At 44.2% G+C, this 25,658-nt stretch overlaps 1 protein-coding gene across 1 annotated transcript in view; it reads right to left on the reverse strand.

Moving 5' to 3' along the window:
- PDGFRL (platelet derived growth factor receptor like) overlaps positions 1–25,658 on the reverse strand; it is a 47,671-nt gene that overhangs the window by 16,013 nt on the left and 6,000 nt on the right. Inside the window, exon 2 of the mRNA XM_030831826.3 lies at positions 21,678–21,975. Coding sequence (XP_030687686.1) covers positions 21,678–21,975 — 298 coding nt within the window. The remainder of the gene's footprint in view (positions 1–21,677; positions 21,976–25,658) is intronic.

The raw sequence follows: 25,658 nt of genomic DNA on the forward strand, positions 1-25,658 counted from the left end.
TCAGACCCCAGGGCACGAAATCAGTAAGTGATCAATAAATGTACTGAGCACCTCTGTGGGCCCAGCATGTCCTAGCACGGGAGTGACAGAAATTGTAAGATGCCATTCCTACCAGGAAAGAAACTGCACACATAAAAAGGGAGCACTGGGGCTAACCCTACCACCATGCTGTATCTTTAGCAGGATTGGGGGTGGGAGGAAGGAAACGCACTGGAAACCATTTCTGGATTTTTCCACCCCCTCTTCTTGTAAACAATGTAAAACAGGAAACAAATTATTTAGCAGGATTACAGTTTAAATGCCTGGATTTAAAATGTCCATTTCTACTGATGGGCTCACATAGTCCAAGCAGCAGGCTACCCAAGGGGTTGGGATGTGACCTCAGGCCTCTGGGGGTAGAGTCTCCACCAGGAGGTGAAGACGAGGATTCACTGAGTCCTGCAGAGCCCGGTCCCAAGATGCTTCAACCGTAGACCCTCCCTCCTCCTGTAACTACTTCACAGATCCCTGGGGATGGAAGAAGTGCAAGGTGTGAGTGGAGCTTTTTAAAAAAAAATGGTGCTGCAACAAAAACAGACTGACAGACATAGAGGACAGACTTGTGGTTGCCAAGGGGGGGTGGGGAGGGGAGGGAAGGACTGGGAGTTTGGGATTAGCAGAGGCAAACTATTAGACATAGAATGGATAAACAACAAGGTCCTACTGTATAGCACAGGGAACTATATTCAATATCCTGGAATAAACCATAATGGAAAAGAATATGAAAAGGAATATATATATATGTACAACTGAGTCACCTTGCTATACAGAAGAAATTAACACAACATTGTAAATCAACTATACTTCAATAAATTTTTTAAAAAACTAGAGAATCACTCTGAAGAAAAATAAAAATAATAAAAGGAGGTGCTGCAACAAATTGCCCCCCCAGAAAAAGTAAAGCAGAATTTACATTAATTGGAGGCAGCTCTGAACACCCCAGCACATCAGCTCACCCCAAACATTTTTTATTCCAAACCAGCACTTCCAGACCTGACCCACAATGAACTCTGATGGACAAGTCCAGGTTTCAAAGAGTATTTGTCCAATATTTAGAATTCTGTGTATGTGTGTCTTCCAATGGGCTACCCTGGCCTTTACATACACAGCGTCCATCCCCATCGGTGGAGGCTGGAAACTTCATGTATGTAGCCCAGCCTACTCTTTTCTGGAGGGGACCACATCATGGGATGGCACAGAGGAGGGGACTGATGGCTCCCAAAGTCAGGGGGAAGTGACCAGGTGACAGTGGTGGGGTCATCCACGCTCCTGTCCTTCCCCCAGACTCTATAAGACAAGCGTGGGAGGTGAGCCCTGGGTTCCAAGAGAATCAGTTCATTGGTTCCATAAATAGTCAATTAGTGCAAATGAAATGGGAGTATTGGGAGGAGAGAGGCAGGGACACAATGATGTCTGAAGAGTTCCCTGCTCTCAAGTTCCTTCATGCAAAGTGCCCTGGGCATTCCAAGGAGGGTGACCAGGACAAGCTTCAAGACAGAGAGTTTCAACATGCACCAAACAGAGGGTGTATGTTCCCAGGGAAGGAGATCCCTGAAAGGAGACCAAGGCAAGTTCAATTCATAACAGAGAGAGTTGGGCTGGAAGGCAGGTGGCCAGAGGACTGGGGTGACAGGCAGCATCACATGAGGTATAAGATCATGGACTTTGGAGCCACACTGATAGGATTCAAATCCCAGCTCCACCATGACCTTCAGACTCCTTATCTAGAGCTCACGCCTTCCAGTCCGGCTACACCTACAGACTCCTAGTAACAACAACAATAATATCTAACACTTATGAAGGGCATTAGGCTAAGCTCTTCAAGTTCACTCAAGACTTAGATCGGAGCCTGGCACAGAGTAAGAGCTCAATATATTCTAGACGTTGTTACTGTGACGGGCCTCACGACCGCATCAGGATGGAAGTACTATTTTCCCCCTCTTATGATGAAGACACTGAAACTTACAAAGTACTTTATCCAAAGTCTCCCAACTCTAAGTGGTAGAGCTTCTAATCTAGTGTCATATAGACTCGGGTTACGAATGTTTGTAAATGAAAAGGACATGGATTTCCATCCTACCGAAATGAAATGAACGGAAGGAATTTTGACTGAGAAATGGTGCCTCTATCTAGCTTGTAAATCTTGTTAAATATTGTCACACACACACCCCCCCAAAAAATTCCTCAAACCTGGAAGATCTGATTAAATTAGCTCAGTATTATTCATGATACCCCCTTTTCTATTTAAATGGACAATTAGCCATTCAGCAAGTGGTTGAAGGAAACGAGCAGCAAAACAACCAGTTATTACCATTATAACTGACAGCACCCAAGGCACACGTTACTCTTTCTCAATCCCATGGGATGGTGATGATGAAACGACGACTCATAATTAAAATCTAAGTGGTGCTTAACACATGGTAAGTACTGTTTCAAGCCCTTTGCACATTTGGACTGATTTCATCCTCAGAACAGCCCTGAGAGTTAGGTGCTATTATTATACCCATTGTCGTAGGTGAGCAAACTGAGGTTAAGTAACTTTCCCAAGTCAGTGTTGGAGTCCCAGGAGCAGTAGTTGAAGGTCAATTTAAATAACTTTCCTAGGGCCACCCAACTATATGATCCCAGCTATTCTGCCTTGGGAGACTCTGTGATGACTTCATTGCATAAAACAGAAAGGTAAGGAGGAAGGTGAAAAGATGGAATCAAACCTAGAGTCTGTCATACAGAGTGAAGTAAGTCAGAAAGAGAAAAACAAATACCATATGCTAACACATATATATGGAATCTAAAAAAAAAGAAAAAAAAGTGGTCAGAAGAACCTAGGGGCAAGATGGGAATAAAGATGCAGACCTACTAGAGAATGGACTTGAGGATACGGGGAGGGGGAAGGGTAAGCTGAAACAAAGGGAGATCAGCTAGGTGCTTTGTGACCACCTAGAGGGGTGGGATAGGGAGGGTGGGAGGGAAGGAGATGCAAGAGGGAAGAGATATGGGGACATATGTATATGTATAAGTGATTCACTTTGTTATAAAGCAGAAACTAACACATCATTGTAAAGAAATTATACTCCAATAAAGATGTTAAAAAAATAAAGATGGCTTCAAAAACAAAAAAGATGTAATCAAATATCCTCCTTATTCAAATAACATTCATTTCAGAATCATAAATTATTTATTAGCTTCTACTACATGCAAGGAACGGTGCCAAGCATCAAGGGAGATAAAGATTAGTGAGTATTTGCTTGTCATGTTTCCAGTGTGTGTACAGGGCCTGTGTTTACTCTAAGGCTCCTTTTAAGAATGTGTCAGAAAATAATTGCTCCACCATATGCTGGGAATGGAGCCACATCAACAGAGTACAAATCCTGGGTAAAATATATCAAAGCTCCACAGTTATGACCAAAAAAAAAAAAGATGAAAAGAAATAGGTATGAGGAACTAGTAGAGAGCCCAATATGTAAACTGAGGAACTTCAAAGTGAATATAGTTCCAGTATCAGAAATTAAGCTGAAATACATCTATCTATCTAGATATCTGTCTGTCTGCATATTTGAATACTGTCCAAGGACGTACTCAAAACCCTGGCAATATAACTACAGTATTTCTATCCCAACAACAGCTTATGTGAACGTATATGAAATGTGACTTGGGTCTTTTCCATTACAATGACTTATGCCAGATTCCTCTGTGCTATTTAAAAAGAAGTTCTAGTAGGCATTTTCAACTGGTTCACAGGAGCTCACATTCGTGATGTCCCTCCAGCCCTGCCAGCCTCTCTCTCATTCTCCAGCTCCTTTCCTGGACACCCACCCCACTCTGACCGCTGTAATGGAATGTTCCCTTTCTCTTCCCACCCCACCTCTTCCAGCCTGCTGGCGGCATCTCTCCTCTTTGCCTCTCTTGCCAACCCATCTGGCTGCTTTACAAAGGAAAAGTTCCTCTTCCTCCTTCAGAGATTTCCAGATCTTAAGAAAACAAGGCATGGATATCCCTTTGACACCACAAGCCCACACCAGGCCTGAAACACCAGAGGTTAACCAAACAGAAAACCCTGTCAGGCCGCCTAGAATAATGTGCACAGCCACATGCTATAAAGGCAACACAATATAAAACTCACCTCCAGACTTTTAAAGTACCAATGAGCCATCCCTGATTATACATTTGCAGAACATCCATTCTGCAGTTTTTTAAGCAGTTTAACTTGCTTTGCTTTTCTTACAGTTTTTCTTCTCTTATGACAAAGTAATACGTGCTCATTTAATTTAGAAAGTTAGAAACCCCATGGATCAGTTAAAAAAAAAAAAGGAAGGTCACTGAAAATCTCAAGACACACTGTCAACACTGTAAGTGGGGAATCTTCCAATTTTATCTAGATCTTGATGTCAACATCGACTCTACGTCTCTCTTCCATTCCTTACGTTCTATGAGCCTATAAATCGATCCTTCTAGAAGAATGTTTCAGATGCTCTACAAAACCATCAGATTATTTTCCTGAGAACCATTTTATTATCTCCTCCAGCTTTACAACACAAGCAGCTCCCAGTGTGCACAGAATCGAATGCCACCGCCTTTGCCTGGAATCCAAGGCTCCTGTGCTCTCCCAACACGTCCATCGTGGACCCTCCTCTCCATCCAGCCCAACTCCTCACCCACCCAGACACATCCGTTGGTTTCCATCCCAGCCCTCCAGCCCTCTCTTTACCTCTGAAAGGCTCTCTTCTTTTTCCATCTGACCTAAACCTCATTATTCTTTCAAGTTCTATTCTTGGGAAGACCTTTAATGGTTGGTGGTATTTGTAAAATGGTGGTTAAGAGCATGCACTGAGTCAGATTCCTTGGTTCGATCCTGCCTCCACTACCTACTGGCTCTGTGACCGTGAACAAGTTATTTAACTTTACTTGTGCTCAATTTCCTCATCTGAGGCAGGGAGATTAATCGTCCTTACCTTCTAGGGTTGTTATGAGAATTTAGTTAGTTAATCAATGTACAAGCTCCTGGAAAGATGCTGGCACAGAATAAGTGCTCACAAAGTTTAGGTGCTATTGGGGTTGCCCTAGTACACACTGATCTAAGCTTCTTCTCACACTCTGCACTTGATCCCGTTATCACTATGTATGTGTGTGTATATACACACACACACATACTGCTTAGTATGTAACCTTTTCAACTTCCTATTATATTTCTCTAGTGAAATGATCCTTCTTAAGCAGGAATCAGGAACACGTCTCACGCTTGTCTGTGTCACTCACAGCCTTCTACATGGCGTGATGTGATGCAGACAGCAGTTACAGGTGACCATGTGCAGAACAGAATTCTTGTCCAAGGGTCCTAACTCCTTGGCCCCCATATCATCTAACTCACGTTAGATTAAGTACAAGTTCCAGGGTCATTTTGGAACCAGAAGGGACCTTACAGATCATCTGGTTGAATCCCTCATTTCACAGAGATCCAGTGACTCACCCAAGGTCACAGAGCCAGTAGTCAGAGCTGGGAATGGAATCCTTGGGAAGTCCTGGAAAAGGATCTGCCATGCTTCCCACTGTGCGTTGGAAAGGAAGCATGTGTCTATTATCTCAAATACCTAACCAAATCCTGACCAAATGAGTGACGTAGAGGAAGTGTGCAGTGATGGCAAAAGATAACTTAGCAGATGTGCGTGCTCCACGCCATCTTTGAGTTTCTTCTAGAGAAACTCATAGAAATAACAAGCAAAGCATTGTTGTCACGTAACTTTGGTGAGGTCAAATTTTAAACCTGGCCCCCATATGATTCTGTGTATGGAGTAATTTATGTTAACAACTTCCATTATTACATTTCTGGTAATTCTAATTTCACTGTGTAGAATAAGGCCATCAGCACTTCTCTGGCGGGAGGTCACATGAAAAGAGATCTTCCCGTTCTGCTGAGCTGAATGCTCGTGGCCACGCCTTCAGGGAAGAATAAGCCCAGGAAGAGGAGTGACAGGAGACAATGGAGCAAGCCTCCACCACCCTTGTTAGGAAAACAAGCTGTGGGTTACTAATGGGCTGGCATTTGGCCACAATGGGCGTATTGTGGCCAAGTTATAATAGTGAATGCGGAGGCTGTGGGCTGACCTCATTCGCACCTGGCACAGTGGATTCACAGCCCAAATCTCCCACCTCGTCAATGTATTCAAGGCGCCCACTCCTCCTGAGGCCACTCGGATGGCATATCTTCTGAGCAAACATCAGAAACGTAAGAAATAGACAGCTTTCTTGGTGTAGAGACTAGAGGGGCCTTGGGAATTAAGTTCAAGTCTAATTTACTTTCACTAAAAGCTGTGCAAACTTGAGAAAGCCCCTAGCCTCTGGGTGTGTGGGGGGGGGTCTAACCTAGTCCCTTATAAAATGTAGGGTCCAGGACTTGCCTGGTGGCGCAGTGGTTGAGAGTCCACCTGCCGATGCAGGGGACGCAGGTTCGTGCCCCAGTCTGGGAGGATCCCACATGCCGTGGAGCGGCTGGGCCGGCGTGTCCGGAGCCTGTGCTCCGCAACGGGAGAGCCCACACCAGTGAGAGGCCCACATACCACAAAACAAAACAAAACAAAACAAAACAAAAAAAAAACTGGTCTCCTACAGTTAGGTAACCAATCACTCACTGAGTCAACCTGGCTGTCCAGCCCATGCTGACAGCTGCCTTCTCTCCTCCCATGGGCCCCGCACACTCACACTGGACCACAGGCTGTAACTGTGTCTGGGATGTATGTCATTTATTCCACGAGTTCATAAGCTGCTTGTGGTCAGGGTCACTTCTGGTTTTCTTCTCACATATACCTTCCTGACTTAGTGGACTGTCTTTATGTATAAATTAGTCTAACTATAACTCCGCCTATTACTCTCAAGCTGTGACACACCCTGCAGTCACCCCTTCTGCTTTTATACGGACACTTCCTGTCCTCAACCTCTTCCCCCACGACGCCCACCAGCCGACGCCACATCACAAGCCGTTCTGTGAGCCCCTCTGTAAACGAAGTGCGTGAGAGCACGTTCTCCCTTGTGTCAACTTTGCTTGGTACCCAGGGTCCATCACCCCTGCCTTGTCCTAGCGACTAAGTCAAGTTCGTAAAGAAGAGCAGGGTTGTTCCAGGGAAGGGTGAGCTTGCGCTGTGTGATCGCCCCTCCGCGGCAGGTGGGCCACCGGATGGAAGCTGAGCGCTAAGCGGTGGGTGGGGTTAGGAGCCGGGCTTCGGCAGTAGAGTAGCACGTGCTCTGAAAGGCAGAGTTCAGGGCAAAATTAGGATCCAGTACAAAAGGCAGTCTGAACAGAGGATCTGATCACTAAAGCACCAAACAAGAGGAGAGAGCAGGATCCTGAGGCCCCAGGGCAGAGGGAACAGGTCGGGAACGTGGGATGGGACGTACCGAGCAGATTCCCAAGGGCAGCAACTTCATGCCTGCCTCTGTGGGTGGATGTCTCTGCTAAAGCAGCCAAGCCAGAGACTAGAGGCCGAGCTCTGACATCTTAGTTTTGCTGTTTTTTTCTTTTCCTTATAAAGTACCATTCTCTACAGCTGTATACCATGTATACCAGGGGACATAAAAGTTCCCACAGCTTATCCTTTATTCCTCTTTGCCTGCTTCCTCCTCTGACATACCTCACAAAATGGTTTTATTTACATTTTGCCTATTTAGATGCTTGGCAGAAAATTATCATGCTACGGCAACTTCCACCTTCACTTTGGCGCATTAACCCCTAAACCTCACTCACATCTATACACGTTTTTTAAGGCAGGGTTCACTCGTAACATACATGCCATCACTTCATGGTATACTGTAAACAATGTTGCGTTTGGCAACAGTCTCCAAAATTACCGTGACATATAATGTGTGGTATTCCTGCAGTGTCTTCGGTTTGATGCATTAACTTGACTTTACGATCATCATCGTACTGTATTTTAATGCAGTGCAGCACATCTGGGATCATCAAACCTGGACTTAACCAGAATGCTCAAGAAATTGAATGTTTTGGTGTCTTTTAAAATAAGATCAGAAAACATTTCCCTCCCCAAACTGAATAATGCACTTCAACCCATTTCCCCACCTTGACGACTCGTAGACTGAGGACAGCTGGAGTGTCACAGGACCATGCGTCTGGATATGAGTGCGCACTCCATGGCATCATGGACGTCTAGAGTTTGTATGAGATTGAAATACATGTCTGAAACAATTTTTAAAAACAAACTTCCTGAAAACCTGGCTGTTTTCTTGTGACTCACCTCCTTTGGGTACAATCTTGGGAATAAAAATAACTCGCTTTATAGAGATGGCTTAGTGTGTGTGCCAATGCTTTACTTGCATGACCTCATTCTATCCTGGCAACTACGAGGCTGGTTCTATTATTGCTCCCCTTCCCACCACTCATGTCTGAATGGAACAGGCCATGTTTTTCTGCAACCTGAACACTGTTGGAACATCTAGTACGCCTGGAGACATCTTGCATCCTGCCACGCCCACAAATCCACCTCTGGGGAGATGTTGCTGTGTCTGGCGCTGGTGCCACTGAGTCTGGGAAGAGAGGGCTCTACCTTCAGGGCAAGATAAGTCATTTATTTTGAACCCGACTGTTTTCTGGGGGTAGACATCCATCTGGAGGTAAATACCAGGGTAGACTTTCAATCTCCCACAGCAAACTGGACCCAAAGAGCACCTCCAGGTAAGTAGGAAAGCAAAGGGAGGGTGCTAAGATTTTCATCGAACCTTATCATCTTTGTCCTGCTCAGATAATGAAGTGAAACGAGCTTTGAAGGAAAGTGAGTTTGAATTAAAAAGACACCTGCACAACAATATGAATGTACACACTGCCACTGAACTGTACACTTAAAAATGGTTAAAATGGTAGAGTCCGTGTTTACCAAACATAAACATCAAATTATGTTTGGCAAACGTTGAATAATAAAATTAAATAAATTGAAGGAAAAAACCAAACTAAAATAAAATAAATTGAAGGGAAAAAATAAAGACCTCTCCCTCAGTACAGCACCAGAGTACGAAAGACAGTATTTACCAAAGTCTGGGCAGATTCCTTCTTGACAGTGGGATTTTTCTGTTTACAAACACTTGCTAACATCGTTCTCTTTTTCTTTTGAAATGCCCCCAGACCACCCCTCCCGGAGGCAGGATTAGACTGGCCCGGAGCCCACTGTCTGCTTCCTCGGCCCACCCTCCCTTTGTGTTGTGTGTGGGTGGATAAACCATTGCCAACTGCGGCCAAACGAACACCCAGATGCCCTCCCTTCTCTCTAGAAGCTATTTATTGTTTTCAGAGGAACCAGCCATCAAAGAGATCTCCTGTACTCCGTCCACTCCTCCGAACTTCCAGCTCTTGATTGAGAAATGCTAACATCCGACCAGACACCACAGAAACATCCTGAAAGACGATGCCTGGACCTGACTTTCCAGAGAGCAGCCCGGGGTTTCTTTATGAGCACGTCAGCCAGCTTGTCTTCACTGCTGGGACATGGCTAACTGTCTAGCTTCAATCTCCGGCGCCCCCGTTCTTACCCAGCACTGATTTCTACTTCAGCCAGCATCCAGGCCCCTAAGTTGCTTCGTCTTTTCTTCCCTGGCTCGATATCGCGCCAAGAATTCCCCTGCTCTAAACTCTGCGCGTGTGTTTTGCTGAGACTGAAGAAGCAAACTGTTTCCAGAGAAGATGGAAATGGATGGTGTTGATCGCTCCACCAGAGGTTGGATCATATAGTCCAGAACATTCTTCTATGAATGTTTTTTATGCTATCAACAAAATGAAAAAATACGTGTATGTGGTGAAAAAGTGTTAGGTCCAAGGATATGTCTGTAGACCCCAGTGTGTGGAAAACAGGTACAGGGTGTTTGGAGGGAGATTGGGTCCACCTGAGGCTGGGAAGTGATGCTGTCTTTTCCTAAAGACAGTGAGGACAGAGTAGCAGCCCTCACACTGTGCAGTATAGCCCTCTGTACTTTCTAAGTGTGTCATTTATAAAGGCTTTAAGTCAACGGCTCACAAGTGCCCTTAGATTTCGCACTGAATTCCTCTATGTGGCTGACAAGGCCCTCCCTGGCCAGACGCCTTCCAGCATCCTGTCTCCTTGCTCACCTCCTTTCTCCTCCCCTGCCCAGGGCTACCCTGTTTCCCCACTGCACAACCTCAGTGCTCCAGGGGCTGTACTCTTTCTCAGCTAGAGGAAGCTACTTGTGCTGGTCCCTCCTTCTGCAACTTTCTGATATTCCTTTCCCAGCCCTTTCGTGACCTGGTTAACTCTCAGCTCTCACATATCAGCCTGAGGTTTTTCCTCCTGGATCCTGTACTTCTGCTAGCAAGGCACTCACACAGCTGCATATTAAAATTGCTTATTCAATAGTCTGTCTTCTCATAGAAGTAAAAACTCTGTGGGTACAGCGGTTGTATCTCACTTGCTCACTATCATGTCTCCAGCTTCTGCCTAGCACAGGACCTTGAACATCATAGATGCAAAAAAAAAAAAAATCGTTGGAAGAGACGAACAGAATTAATTAGGGGAGGACGAGGTGGGAGGATGGATGAAAAGCAGGAGAGCAGGAAGGGGTGAGGCAAAAGTGTCAGAAAACAGCAAAATGGTAACCACCATCGTCAAAAAAAACCTTTGCTGTTTCTAATCTCAAAAAAAAATGTGATTGGGATGCACTGAGTCAGGAATTAAAATCTGAATCAGTTTCAGCACCTGGAAATACAGAATCTTCAGCACGTTCCTCAAACTCAGATGGGCTTAGAGCTGTCAATGCATTTATCCCGGCGTGGGTATATAATTACAAATGCCCACCCCTCTTTTTATTTGTTTGTTGGAAAATTGAATTCTTTATTGTTTAAGATATAACTTGAAACTGTGACTGCTGAGTTGCCTAAAAGGATGAAAGAACTTGTGTGAAAGCACAAAGTGTGCAATTATTTTAACCAATCTGTCCACATTTGAGATGTTTCTTTCACTGGTGAAAGGAAGACAATTGTAGCACAGCTCAAAGCTGCCATCTAGTGGACCTTCCAGTGACCTGGCATCATTGCCCAATAGGAGACCCAGAGGAACACACATCCATCCTCTGGGGAGATCAAAGTCCACGTTTTAGGATGAGGCGTGATTTGTGGTTCTCTGACAGAGTTCTCCTTTCTAAGTAGCCCAGTGTAATGTTTTAACATTCTGATATCCAAAAAGTTATCCTAAATCAATGTGAAATTTCAATCACTTTCAATTCGAAGCTATCCCAGCAAGAAATCAATGCACCACTCTGAAAAGGTGTCTCCTTTTCATTTCTGTTTTGAATCTTAACTTTGTAAATCAGATGTGTTAGTCTAGTATCCAAAGAGCTAAAACAGGAAGGAAGGGAGGGAGGGAGGGAGGGAGGAAGAAAAAGAAACGTAGACAACAAATCTATCTTCTCTGAAGCTACTACTTCATTAAACAAGAGTGTCCTTCAGTCTAAGCGCCTACCACCACCAGGCGTGCCTCGGCGCACTTGAGCAGGGCAACAGTTCAACATCGGGAACCGAGAGGCCAGGGTTTAGACTCACACTGCCACCCACCACTTTGCTGCTCTGGACCAGCCATCTATCATCTCTGTCCGTTTCCTCATTTGATACAAAGAGAGGCTTAAGCATGATAACCGCTAAGGTCCCTTTGGGCTCTAAAGTTCAGAGCTTGTTCCCAGAGTCGCAGGTCTTGCGATCACAGGGGCCTGACTTGACACCCCCTGTACGCTCAGCGTCCGCACACCATTCTCTCACTGAAATACTTGTGGAGGAGTTACAGGGTGGCAGGTTCTGAACTGGCTGCTAGGGAAGCAACAGCAAATACACAGACACAGCCTTTGCCAAGTTTACAGCCTCGCAAGGGACACAAACATATATCAAATGATCAAGGAAATGGTAACTGCACCACCGGTGAGAAGGGCTCCAGTGAGGATGTGTAAGTGGGGCCTAGTGGCAGCGGCTGAGAGCAAGGAGGGCTCCCTGAGGAAGTGACAGGCCTGGATCTGAAGGCTGGTGAGCAGCTAATCCAGCACGTGCATCACAGGCAGAAGGATCCAAACGGGCCAAGGTCCCAGGGAGGAAGGACTTTGCACAACTGGGGATCAGAAAAAGTCCATGGAGCTTGGAGTGTGGACAACAAGAGAGTGAAGTGAAAGGGGAGGGAAGCAGAGGAAAAACAGGGGCCAGATTATGCACGGGCTTGTGGGCCGTGTTAGGAGTTTCATCTTTATTCTAAGAGCAACGGAATCGCTCTCCTGAAGGGCTTGAAGTAGGAAAGCAACGTGGCCGGATGTGCTTCTGTGAAAGATCCGACTGCTATGTGTAAGACGGAGGTCAAGATTGGGTACACAGAGGCAAGTTGTGTGACTCTTGCTGTAAGTGAGAGACTTGGGGGTGATGCTGCTGTGGCGGGAAGAAGTGGGGAGATTCCAGAAGTAATGAAACAGTAGCATCATTAGGGCACGGAAATTGGTTGGATGTGGAAGTAAAAGGGAAGAGTCCAAGGTGATTCCTAGGCCTCTGGTCAAGGGCAACCGGATGGAATTCATGCAGTTCACTGAACTGAAGGACACAGGAAGATGATCAGGTGTGGAGAAAGACCAGGAGCTCAGTTATAGGTGATTATGTTTAAGGAAAGGCTCAGGAAACATCCAGGCAGGTGAGCAGGCAGTTGGGGACCCAGAGCTCGGAAGAAAACATGTAATCTAATCTGTGATAAATGGGGGGATCTGGCAGCACGTGGTAAGAAGAGGCACAGCACAAACTTCAAACGTCTGGAAGAATAGAGGATGCAGAGCTGGTGAGGGAAACCCCAAGGAGGGGCCCGTGAGGTGAAAGAAAATGGGCAGAATATGGCATTGAGGAAGCCAAGAGGAGGGCGTTCTCTTCTGCTGGAAGAACCTGGTGGGCCAGCCACATGGGGGTTGAAAGGAGAACTCTGGATTGAGCGACCTTGACCTTGGTGATAAAATGCACGTGGAGTCCTCCGCAGGAGTCAGGTGGAGTGGTTGAAGGGTGAACAGCAGAAGAAAGTGGAGAGAGTTGTGTAGAGAGAGGCCCCTCCACGAGGTTTGGCTGCGAAGGTAAGAAGAGAGAGGTGGGCGGCCAGAGGGTACGTGAGGGCCAAGGCGGGCCTTCTCCATCTGGAGACTCAGGGAAAGGAACTCTTCGAGAAGCGAGGTTGAAGACTCAGAACAAGGAGGCAATAACGGAGGTCTTCAGCCTCCTGGAAGGCTTATGTAAGGATGAGATCCAGGGCACAGATGCTGCTTTGGCCTTCGTCAAGAGGAGAGAGCCTTCCCCCACTATAACTGTAAGTGCAGGGAAGGAGGAAATGTGATGAGGACATTAGGGCAATTCTAAGGGCTCCAATTTCTCAGTGAATTCCGTGAGAACTGCACTAGCTGGAAGTGAGAGATGGAGAAGATCAGAGGTTTAGGAAGAGAGAAAACACGAGCTCACTAGAGAAACAGATTCAGCTTTGCCAGGCATGTATGAGGTGACCACAAACGCACGGCACCCGTCGGACCAGCTGTGCGGTTTCCTCCAGCTGTGCTCAGGGGCCACGTGCCGACAAGAGAAGGGAGGTGAACAGGTTTGTCTGGGGTTGGAAGTTTCCAAGTGGGAGTGAAGGAAAAACAGAGGGCAAAATAACTTACTTAGGACGCACTCAAGAGTTCAGTAGACATGACAGGTTCTAGATTCTAAGATAAAGAGAGAAGCAAAGACAGAGCGGGCAGGGTGGGTACAGAGGGAGAAGGTAGAGGGGGAAAACTGACTAATGACTCCTGAGATCAACATGCAACAAATGCCCTGAGGTAACCGGGCTGGATCCCAGTGGCTTGGCGTCCTCAATATAAAATATATTCATGCTTTGTCGTTACCTACCCAGGACAGTGCACACATACAGGACACACTTCGGCACTAAGTGTAACGATCTTAATGTTCCAGCATGACTGGAAACTGACCTCTGTCATGCTAAGCCCCTGGGGAAACCAAACAATATCACCTGGTTTCTGGTATATGTCCGGCACCATTCTAGGTGCTAGGAATCTGATGAACCCATCAGATGTTGTATTTACCCTCAACGGGCTTATGCTTTCATGGGAGAAAAGGAACACAGGCCCAGATTTCAAAGAATTGCTCAATTAAATGAAAGGGGCAAAGGGATGTGCAAACTTTCTTGGATCCTCTATATCAGAAGCCATGTTGGCTGTGCACAATTCCCTGATTTAAGTGAGTCCTGGTCAGAATGAACTGTCCCCAAAGATCACTTGGGTTATTGTACTTGAGAAGTATGCATTGCCTAGTAATATGCATTGCCTAGGTTCAATTTATTGAACATTTGAACATTTACCATCGGCCAGACAGCATTTACCGAAGATGATGTCATTTCCATATTCCAGACAAGGAAACTGGGTTCAAGGGTAATTATTCGTCAAAGACCTACTTTGCAGGTTAGGATTCCAACCTAGCTGTGCCTCCGCCTAACCTCTCTGTTCCATAACATGCTCCCTCTCCTGGTCAGGAGGTTACATGTGGACAAACGTGGCAGCATACAAACTTAGTTCCAGAAAGCTACCCAGATTGGTTAACAGGACCAGGCTTTCAGAAGCCCATCAGCACACTGGAAAGAACTCATTCCACGGGAAAAGAAAACACAGGATGAATACCTCTCTATCCAAAGGCGCCACATTCCGGGAAAGATGTCAAGAACCAATTAGTCGAATCTCTGGTGTCAAAGAAATTGTGATTTTTGTTGTTGTTGTCTGATATAGAGTTATGACTAGATGTTTTTTCACATTTTTCCATAAAGTCCTCAGGGCCCACATCTGTCTTTACTTTCTTATAAAGCCCTAACTGTGCTTTGAAATGACTCCTATTTAATGCCAAGTCAAAACTGTTTTTTTTTAGCTCCAGGATATTTCTCTTCGATTCAGATTCATATTTACTTCACTCTGAGTCCTTAAGATATTTTCAAACAGATTTGGGCTAATATAACTTTGAAAATACTCCTAGAAAATATGAAATATTCAAGGGCTAAATCATCTAGGTTTAGGATTGTTTGTGTAAGTCAAAGACTAACTGTTCAGAATAATTTAAATCAGCTCCATTCTCATTTTTTAAAAAAAGTGTGTTAATTTGACTTTGGTAAATTAAGTCATTTAAAAGGATAACAGTAGTAAATCTTGCCAGATTTGTTCCAAGCAATAGCTACACACACGTATACACATACACACGTCAAGTATGGAGATGAAAATGGGAAAAACTATCATATTCTCTCACCTTCCACTCCTCATGCAACCCAATAACCCTTCAGAAAAAAACTATACACTATCACGTCACATGAAGCCAGAAAGGTGTCTTCAGAATAAAACGTGAAAGAGGACTTAATACAAGAGGTTAGATAGAGAGATATTTCTTATATGTATATATTATTTATTCTTGAAGGTATGTGTGAGCGAGAAGGGGAAGATAGTTATTCAGTAGATAAAGCTAAATGTGAAGCATTCAGCTAAGTCCTGGTGAAAAATACAGATTAAAAAAAAAAAAAGGAGTTACAAGTATGTAGAGTGCTCAAAAAAGGATGCACCAGGGACCATGAGGATGCAAATCTAGGGAGGCCTGACACGAGCTTCCCAGAGAAAGTGACCCTGAGGCTGAAGTCAGCCAGGTGAAGAGGGGCCCAGAGTGGTCTAGACCAGGAAAGCAGCAAGTTCAAAGCCTCCAAGAGCTTGGTGCATTTGACGATGTCACAGGAACCCAGGCCAATGAAAGCAGACACACTAATCTAGACACCAGGGGTGATCAGGGAGAGTCTCAAAGAGTCACGTGAGGATGTTGAACTTCCTTACCAATGGAGAGCCACTGAGTGTTAAGCAGGGGATTGACACAATCAGACCTGCATTTTTTTTTTTTTTTTTTTTTTTTTTTTGCAGTACGTGGGCCTCTCACTGTTGTGGCCTCTCCCGTTGCAGAGCACAGGCTCCGGATGCGCAGCCTCAGCGGCCATGGCTCACGGGCCCAGCTGCTCCGCGGCATGTGGGATCCTCCTGGACCGGGGCATGAACCCACGTCCCCCGCATCGGCAGGCAGACTCTCAACCACTGCGCCACCAGGGAAGACCAGACCTGCATTTTTTAAGTGTCACTCTAGCTTCATTGAGAAGGATGGAGGAGGACAAGCCTGGGTGTGGTTACTGCAGTACTGGTGGTGATGAGGGGTAACGTGCCTGGGACTGGCGTAGTAACACCAGCGATGGAAAGAGGACAGGTTTATGGCTCTTAAGAAAGTTGAAGTATTTCAAGTATCTTCTCTGACCACAACGGCATGAAACTAGAAATCAACAACAGGAAAATAAATGAGAAAAAAACGATTACCTGGAGGCTAAACAACATGCTACTAAAAAACCAATGGGTCAACAAGGATATCAAAAAGGAAATTAAAAAATACCTTGAGACATGGGACCTTCCCTGGTGGTCCAGTGATAAAGAATCCACCTTACAGTGCAGGGGATGCAGGTTCAATCCCTGGTCAGGGAACTAAGATCCCACATGCCGCGGGGCAACTAAGCCCACGTGCCACAACTACTGAGCTCACGTGCCTCAACTAGAGAGCCCACGTGCCACAAACTACAGAGCCCATGCACTCTGGAACCTGCATGCCACAACTACAGAGCCCACATGCCCTGGAGCCTGCTTGCCACAACTAGAGAAGAGAAAAACCTGCATGCCACAACTAGAGAGAAGCCCACATGCTGCAACGAAGAGCCCTCAAACCTCAATGAAAGATCTCGCGTGTCACAACTAAGACCCAGCACAGCCAAAAATAAATTAATTAAATAAATAAATAATAAAATAAATCTTAAAAAAAATCTATGGATGCAGCAAAAGCAGTTCTTAGAGGGAAGTTCACAGTGATACAGGCCTTCAAAAAACAAGAAAAATCTCAAATAAACAACCTAAACTACTACTTAAAAGAATTAGAAAAAGAACAAACAAAACCTAAAGTCAGCAGAAGGAAAGAAGTAATAAAGAGCAGGGAGGAAATAAACAAAATAGAGATTAAAAAAAAAATAGAAAAAAATCAATAAAAATAAGAGCTGGTTTTTTGAAAGGGTAATAAACAAAATTGACAAACCTCTGGCCAGGCTCACCAAGAAGAAAAGAGAGAGAACCCAAATAAACAAAATCAGAAATGAAAAAGGAGAAATCTCAACTGATACTGCAGAAATACAAAAAACCTTAAGAGAATACTACGAACAATTATATGCCAACAAATTTGACAATCTAGAAGAAATGGACAACTTCCTAGAAATATACAGCCCACCCAAATTTAATCAAGAAGAAATAGATAATTTGAACAGAGCAATCACTGTAAGTGAAATGGAATGTGTAATAATAAAAAAAAACTCCCTACATACAAAAGTCCAGGACTAGATGGCTTCACAGGTGAATTCTACAAAAAATACACACACACACAAATACAAAGAACTCATCCCAATTCTTCTCAAACTCTTCCAAAAGACTGAAGAGGATGGAACACTCCCAAAGACATTTTATGAAAACATCATCACCCTGATACCAAAACCAGATAAAGATACCACCAAAAAAGAAAATTACAGGTCAATATCTTTGATGAATATAGATGCAAAAATTCTCAACAAAATATTAGCAAATCAAATCCAACAACACATAGAAAAGATCATACATCACAACTAAGCGGGATTCATCCCAAGTTCACAAGGATGGTTCAACATACACAAATCAATCGATGTAATACACCATATTAACAAAAGAAAAGTCAAAAACCACATGATCGTCTCAATAGATGCAGAAAAACCATTTGACAAAATTCAACATCTTTTTTTTTTTTTTTTTTTTGCAGTACGCAGGCCTCTCACTGTTGTGGCCTCTCCCATTGCGGAGCACAGGCTCCGGACGCGCAGGCTTAGCGGCCATGGCTCACGGGCCTAGCTGCTCCACGGCATGTGGAATCTTCCTGGACCGGGGCATGAACCTGTGCCCCCTACGTCGGCAGGCAGACTCTCAACCACTGCTCCACCAGGGAAGCCCCAACATCTATTCTTAATAAAAAAAAAAAATCTCACACCAAAGTGGGTATAGAGGGAACATACCACAACATAATAAAAGCCATTTATGACAAACCCACAGCCAATATAGTACTCAATGGTGAAAAGCTGAAAGCCTTCCTGCTAAAATCTGGAACAAGACAAGGATGCCCACTCTCACCACTTCTATTCAACACAGCAATCAGACAAGAAAAAGAAATAAAAGCTATCCAAATTGAAAGGGAAGAGGTAAAATTGTCACCATATGCAGATGACATGATATTATACACAGAAAACCCTAAGGACTCCACACAAAAACTGCTAGACCTAATAAATGAATTCAGCAAAGTATCAGGATACAAGATTAACATTCGGAAATCGGTTGCATTTCTTTACACTAACTATGAAATGTCAGAAAGGGAATGTAAAAAAACAATACCTTTTAAAATCATACACACACAAAAATAAAATACCTAGGAATTAACCTGACCAAGGAAGTGAAAGACTGAGAACTATAAGACATTAATAAAGGAAATTAAAGAGGTTTCAAAGAAATGGAAAGATATCCCATTCTCTTGGATTGGAAGAATTGATATTGTTAAAATAGGAATACTACACAAAGCAATCTACAGATTTAATGTGATCCCCATCAAATTACCCATGCATTTTTCACAGAACTAGAATAATCCAAAAATTTATATGGAACCATAAAAGATCCAGAATTGACAAAACAATCCTAAGGGGAAAAAAAAGCAGGAGGCATAAGTCTCCCAGACTTCAGACAATACTACAAATCTACAGTAATCAAAACAGCGTGGTATTGGTACAAAAACAGACATACAGATCAATGGAAAAGAACAGAGAGCCCAGAAAAAAACCCACACACGTATGGTCAATTAATCTTCAGCAAAGGAGGCAAGAGTATAAAATGGGAAAAAGATAGTCTCTTCAGTAAGTGGTGCTGGGAAGGTTGGACAGCTGCATGTGTATCAATTAAGTTAGAACACACCTTCACACCATGCAGAAAAATAAACTCAAAATGGTATAAACACTTACACATAAGATGACACCATAAAACTCCTAGAAGAGAACATAGGCAAAACATTCTCTGATATAAATTGTACAAATGTTTTCTTAGGTCAGCCTCCCAAGGCAATATAAATAAAAAGAAAAATAAACAAACGGGACCTAATCAAACATGAGCTTTTGCACAGCAAAGGAAATCATTAAAAAAAAAGAAAAGAAAAGCCAACCTACAGAGTGGAAGAAAATATTTGCAAGTGATGTGACTAACAAGGGCTTAATCTCCAAAATATACAAGCAGGTCACACAACTCAACAGCAAAAAAACCAAACAACCCAACTGAAAAATGAGCAGAAGACAGTAGACATTTCTCCAAAGAAGACATACAGATGGCCAGTAGGCACGTGAAAAGATGCTCAACATCACTAATTATTAGGGAAATGCAAATCAAAACTACAATGGGCATAAACTTATATATACTACCAAATGTAAAATAGATAGCTAGTGGGAAGCAGCTGCATAGCACAGGGAGATCAGCTCAGTGCTTTATGACCACGTAGAGGGGTGGGATAGGGAGGGTGGGAGAGAGACGCAAGAGGGAGGAGATATGGGGATATGTGTATATGTATAGCTGATTCACTTTGTTATAAAGCAGAAACTAACAACACCGTTGTAAAGCAATTATACTCCAATAAAGATGTTAAAAAAAAAACCTACAATGGGATATCACCTCACACCGGTCAGAATGGCTGTCATTAAAAAGTCTACAAATAACAAATGCTGGAGGGTGCGTGGAGAAAAGGGAACCCTCCTACATTGTTGGTGGGAATGTTAGTGCAGCCACTATGGAAAACAGTATGGAGGTTCCTCAGAAAACTAAAAATAGAATTATCATATGATCCAGCAATCCCACTCCAGGGCATGTACCTGGACAAAACTACAACTCAAAAAATACATGCACCCCTATGTTCATAGCAGCACTATTCACAATAGTCAAAACATGGAAACAACCTAAATGCTTATCGACAGATGAATGGATAAAGAAAATGTGGTACATACATACAATGGAATATTGCTCAGCCATAAAAAATGAAGTAATGCCATTTGTAGCAACATGGATGCAACTAGAGATCATACTAAGTGAAGTAAGTCAGAAAGAGAAAGACAAATACCATATGATATCACTTATATGTGGAATCTAAAATATGGCACAAATGAACCTATCTACAAAACAAACAGACTCACAGACATAGAGATCAGACTTAGGGTTGCCAACAGGGAGGGGGGAGAGAGAGGGATGGACTGGGAGTTTGGGGTTGGTAGGTGCAAACTATTACATTTAGAATGGATAAACAACAAGGTCCTACTGTATAGCACAGGAAACTATATCCAATCTCTTGGGATAAACCATAATGGAAAAGAATTTTTAAAAAGAATGTCTCTATGTGTATAACTGAGTCAATTTACTGTACAGCAGAGAGTGGCACAACATTGTAAATCAACTCTACTTCAATAAAAATGGAAGGAAGGGAAATTGAAGTGACTGAACTTGGTGACTGATTGGATGTGGGGAGTGAGGGAGAGAGGAAGAGGCAAGGATGCACCCCGGTTTTCAGGCTGAGCAGCTGAGTGGATGGTGGTGTCCTTGAGGGAGATGAAGACCCAAGCAGGTGGAGTGTGTGCGGAAATAGGAATCTCTTTTGAACATGCAGCATTTGGGATGGATGCCTGAGAGCCACATTCTTTCTTCTCCCCATTCCAATCATCCCAAACAGACGAGCTCCGCTGTTTCTCTATCCTGAATCATATGAAGAATATCCTGACCTTTCATAAGAAGAAAGGTCTAGAAAGAAACTTAGGAAGCACACAGACCAATCCCCTTCATTCTTTGCCAAAGGAAATTGAGGGAGGGAGTTTAGGGGGCTTCCCCAAAGATACGCAGAAAAACACCCCCTAACGCCATAGGCCGTTTCTGGCACCCTCTAAAACATGCTCTGCTTCCTTGCCTTTCATAGTTTTCATAATCATCTTAACCACTTTTCCTGAAGGTACTCATTCAAACATGAGAAATCTTTAGCCTTCTTACCAACGGATGCCTCTGAATATAAAAACCATATACTTGGAAAAGTAAAAATAAATCAGAAGAAGTTGAAAAGGTCAAAAGCAATTCACCTCTGGTCAACTTGCTCATAGGAATCTCCCATTAGTCAGTTTTCATTACAATTACTTAAAAAATGACAAAGCATTGAGTCCATTATTTTTAACAGTATGAATTCTTAAATCTCTACCTCTATACCTCACAGTTTTAATTACGGCTGTCATACGGCTTCCTTCAAGAGTTCACTGTTTCAACAATGTTGGTAGGATTTGCAATAATTTTTTTTTAACTGGGTGAAGCAATAAAACCAATGGCTTTTGCTCAATGAGCTTCCATTTTTATAATCTGCTAGAGTAAAACGGTAGATGTCAGACACAATGTGATATTAAGCAAAGGTACGAAACCAAATCCTTGAGCCAACACAAGTAAAAGGAAAGGCTTACCTGAGGCGGGTGTCCTTAAAGGTGTCAAGGTAGGCGGGATAGCTCCATCTGATCTTACTCCCTTTACATCGAAGCTCTAGAGTTTGCCCTGCCATCAGACTCAGGGTTGCAGCGGGTTTCTGAAAGCGACCTTTATCTGTCATTTGCATCATTATAGACTGTGTCTTTGGTGTTGCATCAGCGGCGTCCCTGTCCTTTATTTTAGGAATTTTGGGTTTCACCTTTTTGTTAGTAGGCTTGATTCTGTTCTCTCCGGGCTCCTTTGGATGCTTGTTCTTGGGAGGATGTTGACCCGTAACTGGTACAAACATGAGGAGAGAACAATGGACTTTGGTGGTTAACATACCCAGAGTCTTCAACCCCTGAAACAGATCGTTTTTAATATCCCTCTCCTCCTATGTCAAAGTTATTTTCAGGAATAATCATTATTTTCTTGGTTCATTCTTTAGCTTTAAACCAATTAGTAACTGAATTTTTCTTGTGGTTCACACTCAGTCTCACCAGCTCTAAGGTGGTACCCAGAATGGTGGACCTGAAGCCTCTCGAGGTCTGTTTCTGGTCCTTGCCATCTCAGTGCTGTCTTTGTTCATTTTGAACCAATTGTTTAAACCCAGGAATATGTAGTCTCCAGGGAGTGGAGACACAGACTACACTGCAAGCACACTCAGAAGATTTCAAACCATCACAAACTTTCTCCCAAATGAGTACGTACTGTGGTGCCTGTGTGTGTCAGGGCGGACAACATCCATGGAGAATACAAGGCTCAGTAAGAAATAAGTACTAACCCTGTGTTCATTTAAAGCATACATATACATTATTAAAACTCAATGGTAACTTTAGCAAAGGTTTAGAATTCAGCCAACAAAATACACTGGGGGGAGGAGTATTTCATCACCAACATTGTTGAGAATTGCTGGCAAATGGTGGTAAGAACTGATGACCTTTAAGTCCATTTTCTTACCGCTGTTTTTCCCTTCTCTACAGACAATGCTGCCCTGCCCTTGGAATACCTCTGGGTTCCAGAAATCTCAGCTGTCCACCCAGCCCGCACGGCCATATGCTGTATCCACCCAGCAAAGAGAAGGAGACTTAGCAATTCATTTGCCCCACTGTCTGCATCAGCTCCAAGGTGACCTTGCTATAAGCCCACAGAATTATAAAACGTCCAAACTTACAAGATCCTGAGAGATTGTTTAAGGTCCTCATGTTATACATTTTAAAAAATAATAAAGGAGGCCTTAAAAGTTAAATTGCACAAAGCTGGCTAGTGACAGGATGTAAAAGTAAAACTCAGGTCTCCTGACCCCCATTTCACTACATGAGGATCAACAGCCTGTAGATATTTTGAATAGATAACTACACAAACCTTGGCCAGTTGAGGGAATTACAGGGCATTTGTATAAAATGGAGAAATATGATAAATCAGGAGAAAATTCTTTTCCCTCTTTGATGTTCGTATTTATTTATCTAATGTTACCTTGATGTATAAAGGGCTTGGATGGTCAAGAGTACAGAGACACTGAAATTGGGATTAAGAGACAGAAAAAGGCAAGTGTTGCAAGCTCTGTGCAACCACAGACCAGGCTGGTGACAAAATGAGGTGAGCCAGGTGGGCCTGGAGAGGCCACGCCCTCCCGAAGGGACAGCTGCCTGGAGGGAGCGAGTGTCCAGGGTTCCAGGATCTGATTTCTCCCAGGATGGCAGAAATGCAGGTTTCCGGATTTATAAATGTTAGAAACTTGATTTTTTAGAAACTTCAGGTCTGAATCTCTGAGGTGAGGAGTCAGGCGGTGGCTTTCCTGCGAGGGTTGGGGATGACCAGGAGGGGACAGGAGAGGGGCTGCCAGGACCGTTGTGTCTTGATCTGGGCTGTTCACTGGTGCGTGTGCAGTTGGTGAGCACTTCATGGAGCCACAGTCTGATGATTTGTCCCAAAACTCAGCTGACGTGGACTCAACTGTGTAATGATGAACTTGGCTTCTTCGGAGTGTTGCCCTTTGAAACAGGAGCCATTTGGCCTCCACTCTTGGTTCAGCCCTGCTCAGACTCTGGAACCAACCCCACTGTGAGCTCAGTATCAACACCAAGTCCTTGGCTCGTGGCCTTCTTTGGGTGTGGCTGCGTCGCGCCTGAGCCCCGCAAGCCTTTCCATGACTCCAGGTCCATCTGTGACCTCTCCTTTCCCGGGGTCTGAGTCTCTTCTTTTTTTTTTTTTTTTTTTTTTTTGCGGTACGCGGGTCTCTCACTGTCGTGGCCTCTCCCGCTGCGGAGCACAGGCTCCGGACGCGCAGGCTCAGCGGCCATGGCTCACGGGCCCAGCCGCTCCGTGGCACGTGGGATCCTCCCGGACCGGGGCACGAACCCGTGTCCCCTGCATCGGCAGGCGGACTCCCAACCACTGCACCACCAGGGAAGCCCCTGTGTCTCTTCTTATCTCCCACCCTTCCTCTACTCTGGTTCCTCTGGGTCACGGGCCCTGCTGAGCCTTCTCAGTCCTTCTGGGGAGCGGGACTGTGCCCTTGAGCCCTAGCCTCCAAGGCGAGTCCCAATACCTGCTGCTTGTCAAGACTTCCCCAGACCCTGCACATTTGGTTTATTTGTGCCCAGCGTTCTAATGACAGATGGGGGTGGGCAGGGGTGCCCATGCACACATTTCCGCAACCTCCCAGAAGGAAGAGCACTGTAATCACTGGGGACACATTAGACCCACAGAAATATTCTAATCAGCAACATCGATTGTGCAGCATAAGCCTCACTGCTACAATAGGTAAAAGTCACTGTCTCTTTCTTAAGGCAGAAATTAAAAGCCTACCATGATGCCGTCCAAGTCATCTGTGCCCTGCAAGCATTTCGGTCAAACTATGCCTGTGAGGGCTTCCCTGGTGGCACAGTGGTTGAGAGTCTGCCTGCCCATGCAGGGGACACGGGTTCGTGCCCCGGTCCAGGAAGATCCCACAAGCCGCGGAGCGGCTGGGCCCGTGAGCCATGGCCGCTGAGCCTGCGCGTCCGGAGCCTGCGCCTCTGCCACGGGAGAAGCCACAACAGTGAGAGGCCCACATACTAAGAAAAAAAAAAAAAAAACTATGCCTGTGAGAGTCATGGACCTCTGGATTGATGTCTAATTTGGCGTTTTTTCTTCATCATGAACAGGAATTCAAGCTATTGGAAATGACAACAACAGTTTGTAAATCCTAGGGAATTTAGGCAGCCCACGCAGTTTCCCTGATTCTAAGCTCTCAGATCCCGTGTGGTGATGCTACTCAGCAATATTGGATTAACTAGTTATGGGTATTACGCCTTCAAATGTGTTATCATCCCTGAAAAATCATTTGACCTTTTGACCAAATAGGCCCATCAGTCGGTCCAGCTGCCTGGCCATGGAACTGGTCCATGGTTTAACAGTGGCGACACACAGTCCAAGGAGCCGGACCAGTGGTCCCACGGACAAGTCCTAGGACTGAGCGACTCCGCAATCCCATGTCTATCTTTTTCAAAGAATGACTCTTCAGGCTAACTAAGTAAATTAGTTATTTTCCAAAGGCCTAAAAAAATTTAAGCATTCACAATGTAGATATACAAAAGTGAAAGTCCATCACCATTGCATTTTTGAGATTATGGCCCAGTATATTTTAGAGAAATAAATGACAAAAGTCACAAACCATTAAATGTCATTACAGACTTTAGGTCCTGAAGTCATTGTTGACTTACTGTGTGACCTTGGGAAGTTACCCTCTCTCTTACTTTCCTCATCTGTAGATTGAGAATTATATGGTAATAATGACTATCTCATGGATTGCTGTGGGGATTAAACGAGTTAATATGTTTAAAATGCTGAGACCAGTGTCTGACCCTCAGTAAGTAAGAGCAAGCGAGGTGCTGCTTGTTTTGTGGTTGTCTCGTAAAGTCTCAGGGTGATCTCCATGATAAACTTGTGATGGAGGTAAAGCAGCTCGTTATTTTTCCTAATTTACAGGTGAAAAA

The sequence above is a fragment of the Globicephala melas genome, chromosome 21, assembly GCF_963455315.2.
Source record: "Globicephala melas chromosome 21, mGloMel1.2, whole genome shotgun sequence".
NCBI classification, from domain to species: Eukaryota; Metazoa; Chordata; class Mammalia; order Artiodactyla; family Delphinidae; genus Globicephala; species Globicephala melas.